Source organism: Zalophus californianus, chromosome 12, assembly GCF_009762305.2.
Source record: "Zalophus californianus isolate mZalCal1 chromosome 12, mZalCal1.pri.v2, whole genome shotgun sequence".
In the NCBI taxonomy this organism is placed as follows: Eukaryota; Metazoa; Chordata; class Mammalia; order Carnivora; family Otariidae; genus Zalophus; species Zalophus californianus.
In genome coordinates this window covers 88710103-88722764 of record NC_045606.1, presented here as the reverse complement: position 1 = coordinate 88722764, position 12662 = coordinate 88710103, and the positions used below count along the sequence as shown (strand labels likewise).

The 12662-nt window shown below is 40.1% G+C and overlaps 1 protein-coding gene across 2 annotated transcripts in view; it reads right to left on the bottom strand.

Annotated features, from left to right (window-relative positions):
- The window catches only part of NUP205 (nucleoporin 205), a 78652-nt gene extending 67628 nt beyond the window's left edge, over positions 1-11024 (bottom strand). The window contains exons 1-3 of one of the 2 annotated variants that reach the window (XR_003516565.2): positions 10647-11024; positions 2579-2721; positions 873-1044 (exon numbers count right to left, since the gene is read on the bottom strand). Coding sequence is in view for 1 of the 2 variants with exons in the window: in XM_027574455.2 (XP_027430256.1) it covers positions 873-1044; positions 2579-2721; positions 10647-10674 (343 nt within the window). In the remaining variant the exon portion in view is untranslated. The remainder of the gene's footprint in view (positions 1-872; positions 1045-2578; positions 2722-10646) is intronic. The other variant, XM_027574455.2, reaches the window with a different exon arrangement.
- Between the last annotated feature and the right edge of the window lie 1638 nt (positions 11025-12662).

The window sequence follows — 12662 nt, the reverse complement described above, 5'->3', positions numbered from 1 at the left end:
CAGTGCGGAGTCTGCTTGAGATTCTCTCCCTCTGCCCCTCCCCCCACTCGCATGCACTCTCTCTCTCTCTCTCTTTATATGTAACTATTCTGCTTAATGCCCCTGTCAGCAACTTCCCATTGCAAAATAAAATCCAAGTAATTTTCTTTGCCTGCAAGACTAAATATACTCAGATTCCTGCTCTCTTCCTTAACTTCCCTTGCCCTCCCCCATCTTTGTGAGGCTCCTGCAACGTTTTACCCATGGTCTCATTATTCTTTAGTGTGCCTTTGGCCTCACCTCAAGCACTTGCTGTTTGCTCTGCCTGGGTCACCCTTCTCCAACAACTCTGGCACCTTGTCATCATGCAGGTCTCAGGTCAAATGTCCCAGAAAAGCCTTCCTTAAGTATCTAAATTAGAGTTGTCCCCTAGAAGCCCCCATCTCTCTATATCACATGGTTTTATTTTCTTCCTCATACTCAGTGTTACTAAAATTATCTTATTTCTAAAAAAAAAAATTATCTTATTTCTAACCTATTCATTATCTGAATCACCTCCTCAAAAAGAACTCCAAAAAAAGCAGTGAACTTACTTTCTTACTCATTACATGACAATAAATTCTTTGTGCTATAAAATTTGTGAGATGCTGCCAATGATTCTTTGCTAGTAAATTACCATGTAAAAGCCTATTTTAAAACAGTTAAATTACCTTTAACAATTCCAATCACTAAAGCCCTCCCATTAATCAAAGATAAACAGAAGGAGATATTTTGAATATGGTATTTCAACTAAACTACTTTGGGATCTGAATGATACAGCCCTTTAAACCCTGAGTGAATGACTTTATAATTCTGTACTATCTTACCACAGATTCACTTAAATGTCAACCTACCGGCAAGGAGAAGCTCAACAGCTGCCAATTCTCCAATATCAAAAAGGTCACTAAGGATAAAGGCCTCTTTAATGAGCTGTTCAGGAAGAAGTCTGGTTCCCTGTTGACCCTGGATAGCAACTCCCTCTGTACTGGCTTTCTGAACCTTCTCATGTTGTTGGACATTTTTTGGCTACAATGGTAAAAATAAATAAAATCGTGGAATGAAAATAGTATACTGAAGACAAAGTCTTAAATTATTACCTAGAGAAGTTAATTCATGATAAGGCAGACAGGTAACATGATGGAAGAGGTACTGCTTATCAGACACTCTACAATTAGACCTTTATGACATGACACTTCCTATTACCTTCAACACTTATGCTGTTACTATCTTCTCAATAACTGCTTCTGCTAAACTCTGAAATACAAAATGTTGAGAAAGCACAAAAATAGTACACTATTTTTCAAATTTGTAAGGAATGTTTCTAATTATATATTTCATAAATAAAACATAAGGCCTTCAAGTGGAAAATAACAAATGGATATATGAATTGTTGAATCAATTAGGAGGGCTAAGGATAGTTTGTTAATATATTATGTAAAATGCAGTCTTATTCCCAAAAGTCTTACTTGATTCAAATATTTAACAAATGACATACAGTATAGAATTACTTGATGGATCATAAAATTTTAGAAATTTACATCTTATAAAAGGTCACATGGGTCATTTAATCCAACTCTACTATTAGCAGATGGAAAAGCGGGCGCCTGGGTGAGGCAGTCAGTTAAGCTTCCAACTCTTAGTTTCGGCTCAGGTTGCGATCTCAGAGTCATGAGATCAAGCTCTGCACCGCCCTCCACTCTTAGTGTGGAGTCTACTTCAGATTCTCTCTCCCCCTCCTTCTGCCCTTCCTGCTCCTGCTCACTCGCTCGCTCGCGCTCTCTCTCTCTATAAAAAAATTAAACAAATCTTTGAAAAAAAAAAACAACAAACAGATGGAAAAGCTAATGCCCAGATAAGTCAGGTGACGTCCCTGTGCACATACAACTCTAGTGGTAGAGCCAAGACTGGAACTCAGCTCAACTGGCTCCCAGGCTACAGCTCTTTCTACTAAAGACAGCAAGGGAAAAAAATAAAAATAAAAAAGCTAAAAAGCAAAAGGCCATTTCTGGTAAGACAAACAGTTCTTAGATAGTCTTGTTAGTCTATAAGAGAAAATTATCAAACAGCAAGGAAAGGAATTTCCAAATATACATTCCCTCCACTGAAGTACTCTATTCCTGGTTGAAAAGGATTTCAAGATGCAGTGATTAATGACACGCAAGAATTAATTAGTTCAGCTAATACAACTTACATAACATTATGAAGAGTTAAAATGTTGAAAGTGTACCTGGAAATAAACAAAATAATCAATCTTACTGAGCTTAGATATATTAACTATCGGTCAGAAATTCCAAGGAGGCTCATATTTCTGGAATATACTAAACCTTCTACATTGCATTCAAATATTACTAAGATATCTCCTGGCTAGAGATTACAGTATTAACATCTGTGGAGAACAAAAAGGTAATAACTGCTTCTAGGAAAAATTACACTCATAAAGAACACTTGAGTCAAGGCCTAGGACAAGTAATATATTTCATTCACATGCATTAAAAATGTACTTGCTCTTTAACCTTTAAAAAAAAAAAATATCCAAGAAGCAAAAAAGAAAATTTCCTACTGGGTTTCTGAACAATGAGATGAAGTCAGGTTTGTGTTTCTTCAAAATCATGTCAAGAAGGTGGACAGCTTCAGGCTGTCTTCTCCAAAGAGCATTTCCCACCGTTTGCCAAATGTCTTTGTAAGGACCCCAGAGACTGGCAGCTTCAAGAAAAAACAAATAAAACAAGCATCAGATAAAACATACATGTGGAAAATAACATCAGGGTACTGTCCACACATTTCAGTCATGCTCATCATATCTACTTCAAAATATACAGGGTTATACCTACAAACCAAACATTAATATAAAAGCATATATATCAGGTTTCTCAAGTGACAATAAAAACATTATTTTACTTAATATAACATAAAGTAAATCCTGACTTTAAACTGGAATATCTGCTATGGTTTTGTCACTTTTTTAGATGTGTGACATGGAGCAAGGAAATAACCTCTCTAAACTTCAGTTTCTGTACATAAATAATAGAGAAATCATCTATGTCATAGGGTTGAATTGATTAAATGATATAAACCAAGTGAGACACAATACAGTGCCTGGCATATTGTAGGCACTCAATAAATGTAAGTGCTTTCTATCCTCCCTATCATCCAAATAAAAGCAGGAGTAGGGGCAAAAGATTAGATTTTGTAAAACTTAGCAGCTGGAAAAAAGCACTTTATTTGGGCTGGGACACTAGCTATTAAAAATCAACATAGAAATATGGAACACTTCTATAAATTTATATAAAAAGGATCACATTTTGATTTGTAAAGGTAATAATAGTAAGTAATACTGAGCTTTTGCGACTGAGCATGGTTCTAAGCTCTTCATATTATTTTATTTCAGAACACTATGAGGTCAGCACTATGTCTTCCTCCATTTTATAGATATGGAAACTGAGGCAGAGAGGTCAAGAAACTCACCCAAGGCCACACTGGATAGATGAGTCATGAACCCAGGCAGTTTCTCATCAGAATGTGCCTTAACTGCTAAACTATACTGTCTCTATACATAATACTTGGAAAACGAAAATGTTTGGGATAAATACAGGTATTTCTGACATATCTAGTAAATGAAAAAATTAAGATCACATCTAGATATACCCAGACAAATTCAACCAAACTCAGCCAAATTCACTTATCTAAAGATGTTTTAAGCCCTTAACAATAAAATATTACAGAGGATAAGAGAAACAATCTGGTCTTTCAAAACTCATATCAAGTTTTGAAGACAAAGCATACTTAAGTGAAAAATTTTAGTAACAATACAATAAAGGGAATATGATTGTTGCCACAAAAAATAAATAAGGATTTCAAAAGACACAAAACGATGGTTAAGAATTTCTAAGGCATGACTACACTTGTGCAGCAATTTGGGGAAAATCTGGGTGACAAAGAGCAGCCAAGGGAAAGTGGGAGCTAAGGCTCAAAGACAGGTATGAAAGTATAAAAAAGAATTCAAAGAGTCCCAGTGAGGTTAAAGAGTTGTGACTTCCAAACTTTTCTGACTATAATCCATGGTAAGAAATATTCCGTATCTCAATCCAGTATCCACTTATATGCAAAACTGAAAAGTTGTATAGAAAATACTAATATTCGTTCATTGTATCAATGCACTCCAAGATTTTGTATCCTGTTCACTATTTTATTCACTATATAAATTCACTATATTTATTTTAGACACACTATTTGAATAACACTCCCTGAAGACCCAAGCTTCTGTTTGCAAACAATCAAATATGGTACCCGTATGTGTTTATAAAGACTTTGAAAGGGAAACTAGTCAAAACCAATCAGTCGGGGCACCTGGGTGGCTTGGTCAGTTAAGCGTCTGCCTTCGGCTCGGGTCATGATCCCAGAGTCCTAGGATCGAGCCCCGCATCGGGCTCCCTGCTCAGCGGGGAGTCTGCTTCTCCCTCTCCCTCTGCCTGCCGCTCTGCCTACTTGTGCTCTCTATCTCTCTGTCAAATAAATAAATAAAATCTTAAAGAACAAACAAACAAACAAAACCAATCAGTCATTCCAGAAACTTGGAACTTATCTATAGCCTAAACTGTTAAGGGTGGTGTGTAACCATGCTTAACTGCTATCTGAGAAAACACAAATCCAAAGAAACCTACCAGGGCAGGCAGGGCAGACTCTGCTGAGCACGGAGTCTACTTGAGACTCTCTGTCTCCCCTCTCCCTGCCCCTCCCACCTGTCCCCCCTCTCATGTGTACACTCTCTCTCTCTCTCTCTCTCTCTCTCTCAAGAAGAAAAAATAAATAAATCTACAGGGCAGTAAGATGGCATGATAATGTAACCTAATTAAATGTGTTAATTGTTCATTGTCCTGTGAACAATGTTGTCAGAAAAAGGCAATGCACTGGGAAAAAAATTTTTTAAGGGGGAATGTGCTGGGAGAGGACAGACTAAACTAGTCAAACCAGATCATTTATTCACTCAACAGGTATTTACTGAGGGCTTTCTATGTGCCAGGGACTATCAACCAAGCAAGACAAATAGGATCCCAGTCCTCACAAAACTTAGAGATTGACACAGAGAAAGACATTAAACAAAGAATTCAGAAAACAATTACCAATATAATAAAAGACAATGGAGAACTACAGAGTGCTAGGAGAACATATAAAAGGGAGAACCTAGCCTAACCTAATCTGAAGATCAGGGCAGGAAGCCAGAGGTCTTTGGTGTGGGCATGTGGGGGATGGGAATCAGCAGGTCTAGACCTCACATAAACAGCAGTCTACTCCCTGCTTTGCTTTCATTCTTGCCAATTTTCTGATTAAAAAAATATAGCTTGTCATATAAATTTCTAGAGTAAAAAAATGTGCTGACAAACCAACACGAGTACCAGTGCAGATATACTTCCCATTAAAGATCAATACATTGAAATACTGGGCGCCTGGGTGGCTCAGTTGGTTAAGCGACTGCCTTCGGCTCAGGTCATGATCCTGGAGTCCCGGGATCGAGTCCCGCATCGGGCTCCCTGCTCAGCGAGGAGTCTGCTTCTCCCTCTGACCCTCTTGGATCTCGTGCTCTCTCTCTCTCTATCTCATTCTCTCTCTCAAATAAATAAATAAATAAAATCTTTAATACACTGAAATACTGGTTTACCTGTCTTTTGAGTCTCGTTAAAGAAAATCAATTGCTAGGATCCAATCAACTCTGGATATACCAAGAGCCCGCCAAAATGAGAACCTAACCCCTAGATCCTGCTGATTGCCAGTGAGGTACTGGTTGGATGCTAACTAGCTAATCTCCCTAGAGATCATTTTCTTGGCCTTCTCTAACTGCAAAGGATAGAGCAGGTTTGAGTCCTGGATTCCAGGCCAAGATGGAATTTTTCCTATTAGTAAATAGGAAAGTTTCAAGTAGTAGATGACAAAACGAAATTGGTACTATAGGGCAATGGTGTGGTTGCTGGACTAAATAGAACCACAGAAGTGTCAGGAACCTAGGATGACAGGTTAAGTTGCTAATAAGGTGACAGAACCTAAAGTAGGATGAGGGCAGTAAAATCACAAGAAAAGGTCTGTTAGTAGAAAAGAGCCCAAAATAATAACTGATTGGCACAGGGTACAAAAGAAAGGTATCAAGGGGAGCCTGGCTGACTCAGTCGGTAAAGCATGTGACTCTTGATGTCAGAATTATGAGTTCAAGCCATACACTGGGTGTAGAGATTATTTAAAACTAAAATCTTAAACAGGAAAAAAAAAAGGAAGAAAGGTATCAAAAACAACTTCTAGGCAAATTTGAAACTTGCCTTACCACAGGTATTTAAAAATTCTGAGAAAGAGCTGACAAAAGTAAATTCTCTTCTTTAACAGTCACAATATATTGAGGCACCGGGTGGCTCAGTTGGTTAATCATCCGACTCTTGATTTCAGCTCAGGTCATGATCTCAGAGTCGACGGACTGAGCCCTGAGTGCACCTCCACACTCAGTAGGGAGTCAGCTTGGGATTCTCTCTCTCCCTCTACCCCTCCCCCCCGCCCCCCCAAGCATGCACACTCTCTCTCAAATAAAAATAAATAAATCTTTAAAAAAATAAATAAAAGTAACAATATACAACAGAAACTCTGAAGAACCAATAAATTTCTTTGTATTAAACATACTTAGCATTATAAGCTGACTGAGTTATAGAGAAAAATTCTATTTCCCCCCCTTTTATGAAGCTGAGAGGCATCCAGTAACTGGTCAAAAATCTACCAAAAACCCCATGTATCCTGGCATCCTTAGTCTATCATTAACATCAACACATCACGAAGTTAATTGCAACAAAGAGCTTTCATTGGTTGGCTAATTTTCATAAATATCTTTCTGTGATTACAAATGAAAAGAGGCTATAAATTCTTCCAAATTACTAAATGTTTTTTTTAAAGATTTTATTTATTTATTTGACAGAGAAAGACAGCAACAGAGGGAACACAGCAGGGCGAGTGGGAGAGGGTGAAGCAGGCTTCCCGTTGAACAGGGAGCCCGATGCGAGGTTCGATCCCAGGACCCTGGGATCATGACCTGAGTCGAAGGCAGACGCCTAACGACTGAGCCACCCAGGCGCCCCTACTAAATATGTTTTAACATAAGTGATCTGTTCATTTGAGAAATATATTTTATTTAATGTTTAGGAATACCTCCAGCAAATCACATTCATTCACTCATTTATCATGTACTCGGTACTGGTGAGCTTACAGTGTAGGGACAAAACACAGTAATTATATAGTCAGACGTAAGGGTAATATCCAACTTGACAAGTGCTATGAAGAAGAGGTACCCAGGGCAAGAGATGACAGAATCGGGGAATACAACCAAGTCAAGGAGGTGAGGGAAGGGAAGGATTCCTTGAGGAAGTGATCATTAGTTGAAATCTGAAGGATCAAGAATGGAGTTAACTGAAGGGAGGAAGGGAGAACATATATCCAGGAAGAGAGGACAGCACATGGGTTCCCATGGGAAGAGGGAACACTGCCCTCTCAAAGAATGAAAAAGCCAAGGGGCGCCTGGGTGGCTCAGTTGGTTAAGCGACTGCCTTAGGCTCAGGTCATGATCCTGGAGTCCCGGGATCGAGTCCCGCATTGGGCTCCCTGCTCGGCAAGGAGCCTGCTTCTCCCTCTGACCCTCTCCCCTCTCATGTACTCTCTCTCCCATTCTCGCTCTCTCAAATAAATAAATCTTTAAAAAAAAGAAAAAGAAAAAGAAAAAGCCAAGAGCGCTAGAGTACAGGAAACAAGGGTTTGGTAAGGGAGGCAACTGGCAGAGCAAGCAGGGCTCCCCAGCCCAAAGATTTTGGTCTTTGCCCTAAAAGATCAAACAAAATAAAGTTTTAAAGTCTGAGGTCCTTAATGAAATAGAAAAGCACATTTACCTTACTGAAAGCTGTTTAAGAGGATGGGCAGAGACCAGAGTGGGTAGAGGAAGAAAAGGTATGGAAATGGTACCAGTGTATACTGACAAATCTTTTGAACGGTTTGACTGTGAAGAGAAGCAAAAGGATAGTAACTGGGAAAAGGCATGAGATCAAGATCAAAAGGGGAGGTTAGTGGAAAGAAAAGAGAGAGAGGTGAATATAGAGGAGGGAAGGGGTCTACTAGGGAGGAGGGCATAAAGGGTGGGATTTAACTTAGACACAGGGAAACTGGTTAAAAAGGGTATAGATATATGTAGGTTTAAAGTTTTTAGGGTGAAAAAAGAGAGTGCATGCCTACTGGCTCTTATTTTTCTCTATGACTAGGAGGCTGAGGGATCAGTTACAAGTTAACGTTTTGAGGAGTTGTGGAAAAAGTCTGAAACAGTCACTGCTGTGAACAGGACAGGGGTGACAAGACTGCCACAGAAAGCCTGCTAACCACTGTCAGTGGCTGCTTACTGACAAGCCTGTAGGTCTCCTCGGCTAGACTGATACAGGTCTCAATACCAGTAAATCACGCAGCTGAAACTCAAGCAAAGGTCTTAGAATCTACAACCTCTATTTTTCCCTGTCCACAACTATAAGATGTTTGTTTGGTTTTTTGTTTGTTTTGTTTTGTTTTGAATTGTAGTAAAGACAACAACAACACAGAATTTGCTATCTTATTAAACATTTTTAAGTGTACAGTTCAGTAGTGTTAAGTGCATTCACACTGTTGCATAACAAATGTCCAGAACTTTTTCATCTTGCACAATGGAAACTGTACCCATTAAACAACTCTCCATTTCTCCCTCCCCTCAGGCAACCAACATTCTTTGTTTCTGAGTTTGACTACTTTAGGTATCAAATATAAGTGGAATCATTCAGTATTTATCTTTTTGTGACTGGCTTACTTCACTCAGCACAATGCCCTCAAGGTTTATCTATGTTGTAGCATATGACAAGATTTCCTTTATAAGGCCAAATAATATCCCACTGTATGTATATACTACATTTTGTTTATCCACTCATCTATCTATGGTCCTTTGGGCTGCTACCCTAGAATGTTTAATTAAATATACATATATTCTCCTGACTCAGCTGTGAAAAATGTTTCCCTTCTATGTTATCAATTAAACACTCCTGTCACAAGGCTTTATTATACAATGTATACTCTTTGCAGTTGTTGGTAACTCCCTTTCCTTGTTCCTTCATTGATTTATGTTTAATGATAATAACTTGGGATATGTACTAAAGAACAGTATATAACCACACATGTACTATGCAAGCCTTGTTTTTAAGATTGTATCCGGGTACGAGACCAGGACAGAAGTATTTAGGACATAACTTCATGACCAGCATTCATATACATGAAAATTTGATGTAATAAAATGAATTAGGTTGTGCTTAAGTAGTTTAAGCACCTAAGACTAGCTTACAATCATTAGGTGTATAAATTTGGGGATGTTACTTAACTACTCTAAGCCTTTATTTCCCAATCTGTAGACTGGGGTACTTAATAGCAGCTACTCCATAGGTGTACAAAGGGGATTAAATGAGATAATGCAAGTACAACACTTAGTCCAATGCCTGGGACATACCAGATGGTCAATAAACATAATCCTTCATCATTATAAAATAATTTATGACAGTGTTCCTGAAATGGCTTGCTTTGCAAAATTCAGATTTAGCAACTTTACAAGAATATCAGTCCTGTGGAAAGCAGAACCAGCACTCCCACCCACCCCCCCCAAAAAAAGACTACATAAAGAAAGGGGGGGAAAAGCGCCCAGTAAATATTACTCTTGAGTGAGATTCTCTACTAGCGTTTACCACACAGACATGCTCTTTAAATTGAATCTAAGAAGCTAACCGCACCTCATCCTGAGCAGGAAATACTCCGTTTTCAAGACCATCCTGCCCTGTGCAGGACTTTTGGCATCCTTGCCCCGCCCATCAGGCGCTAGGAATTGTGACAGTCAAAATGCACCCACTCTTTCAAAAGCCTCTGGGAACGGTACCGCCCAAGGTTGAGAATCACCAAAAGAGAACCCACCCCAAATCCTCTAGAGTCCTTCAACTACCTTCTTGGTTCTACCCTGCCCGGAAGATCTACCACTCCAAAGGCAGAGTATACAGGGACGCGCCACATGCGCAGAGCTCAGAGTCATCGGCTGAGCCAGTGGCACCGCCTCCCCAGCCACCTTCCAGGTTGCAGGCTTCATAATCAAAGATACTCGCTTCCTACAAGACCGCCCAACATCCATAAGGGACTGCGCTGCCTACTCTGAGGTGCGAGCTTTCAGCCTGCGCTTGTAGCTAAAAATTATCTCGGATCCTCTGGCCTCACCGCCGGAGACTTGTGTGTCTTGACGAAATCCGGGCCAAAGACACATAATGGGGTGGGGAGTTGAAGGCACCAAGCTCAGCCCCTGGCTGCAAGAGACTGCACGCGGGGTTCCAGTGGACCAAGCCTCCGTGCCTCCACCCTAAACCCCAATTCCAGAGCTAGAGCTGCAGCGCCGACGCGCGCCATTCAAACTGGGGAGGGGTGGGACTCTAGGCCCAGAGCTAGGGAAAAGCAAGCACGATACACAAGTGAAGGCCTGGATTGCGAGGAACCTCACAGTCCGAGACTCTCCCTCAAGAACCAACCATCGCCCTGCCCGACTGTTTCCTTCCTGTCCTGGCCGCCCTTACCCGAATTTACCGCCAACAGCGTCGCCATCTTGGAGGCGCACTAACGGAGCCCTCCTGTCGCACGGAAGCCCCAGAAAAGGATGAGGCTGCCCGAAGCTATGCCTGAACAGAAAGGTATCACCCTGTCTCGGAATGGCACTCTGGACTGACTCAGGCGGACAAAGACTTGAAAATTTGCTGTAGGTCTTAGATGTCAATTTTCGCCGCGATATTCTCATTCAAATTAGGCGAGGGCAACCAGCACGGAGATGCGAGGTCCTCGATATGACGTTAGTCGTGCAGTGCGTTCTGGGCCTTGTAGTTTCTATTTAATGAGTGAAGTTTAAGTGGAACAATAAGACAACGAGACTAATTATTGAAATTACGGCTATTTATGATATTATAAAAGACATAAATAAATTGAAATCATTATCTCCATGTCAAATTAAACCTTCCTTGCATTCTTTGAGGAGTGGAGTGGGGTGTAAAGTATATAAATCTTAAAAAGCCATTTATCACTTATAAACTAGGTTTTCATTATGTTTCAATATACCAAGCGTGGGGCGCCTGGGTGGCTCAGTCGTTAAGCGTCTGCCTTCGGCTCGGGTCATGATCCCAGGGTCCTGGGTTCGAGCCCCGCATCGGGCTCCTTGCTCGGCAGGAGGCCTGCTTCTCCTTCTCTCCCTCGCCGAGCTTATGTTCCCTCTCTCGCTGTGTCTCCCTCTGTCAAATAAATAAAATCTTTAAAATATATATATATATATACCAAGTATGTTAGGTCAACATAGTTGCATAGATTTAAACAAATCAAAGTGAAACAAATCATAACTTTTTATTATGACATTTTCAAATGTGTACAAAAGTAGAATAATGAATGCTCAGCTTCAGTCACATGGCCATTTCCTGTAATCCACCCCTAAACTCCAGGAGAGATTATTTTGGAGAAATTTCCAGACATCATCTCATAAATACATAATATTTTTCTACTTAAGCACCCCCAAATAGCTGGATTTTCTTTTTAGATTGATTGATTGATTGATTGATTGATTGATTTGAAAGAGCGAGAGAGAAAGCATGAGCAGGGGGGAGGAGCAGAGGGAGAAGGGTAAGGCGACACCAGGCTGAGCAGGGAATCAACATGGGGCTTGATCCCAGGACCCGGAGATCATGACCCCAGCCAAAGGCAGACGGTTAACTGACTGAGCAACCCAAGGGCCCCCAAGTAGCTGGATATTTTTTTAGTTACTAAATTTTAGTTTGCTAATTTTCAAACTAAAATATAAAGAGTCATTAGCATTTACTATCATATGCCAGATGTTTATTACAAATTTGACGTCATTGGACAATGCAATAATTATTATGTTATCTCATTTAATCCCTGAAACAACTCTATTAGGAAAATGATGTTAATTATAGCTACTTATCTCAGAGATGTTCCCTGTGCCTTACAATCTCAATTTATCAACTCCAACATTCCGCTGAGGATGGGAGGAGATAAGAGTTTATATTTCTACTTCATTGTTGGAAATCAGAATTACATAATTTAGACACAATCCGAGCAGGCATGTTCATTCTTTTGAACAAATAGTGTTGGGTGACACAATGTACATTAGGTGGAACACAGAAGTCATTGGAGATTTTTTTTGAAAGTCATTGTTTTATAGACACAAATGCCAGACTACCATGAAAGTGGTTTTAAGGAGTGAAGGGGAAGAGAAAATGAAAAGGCAAAGCAACATTTCCTGAAGTTTAGCATGAAAGGGAGAAAAGTATTGAGCAGAAACTTGGCAGAGAGTGGCATTTAAAGATTTTCTTTCTCAGGACAACTATTATAAGCCCTCCTTCCCTCCACCCCTGCAGGCCCACACACTTCTCTCTCAGCAGATCACTTAGCTTTCTATGAAGGAACACTTAAACTTCCTGCCACTCCCCCTCACCCATCACATTTACAAGGATTTTTCACAGGTTCCTCAATCCATAGCAATCGAGATATTGCCATCACAACTCCCCTAAAACTGCTCTCAGGATGGTCACTAA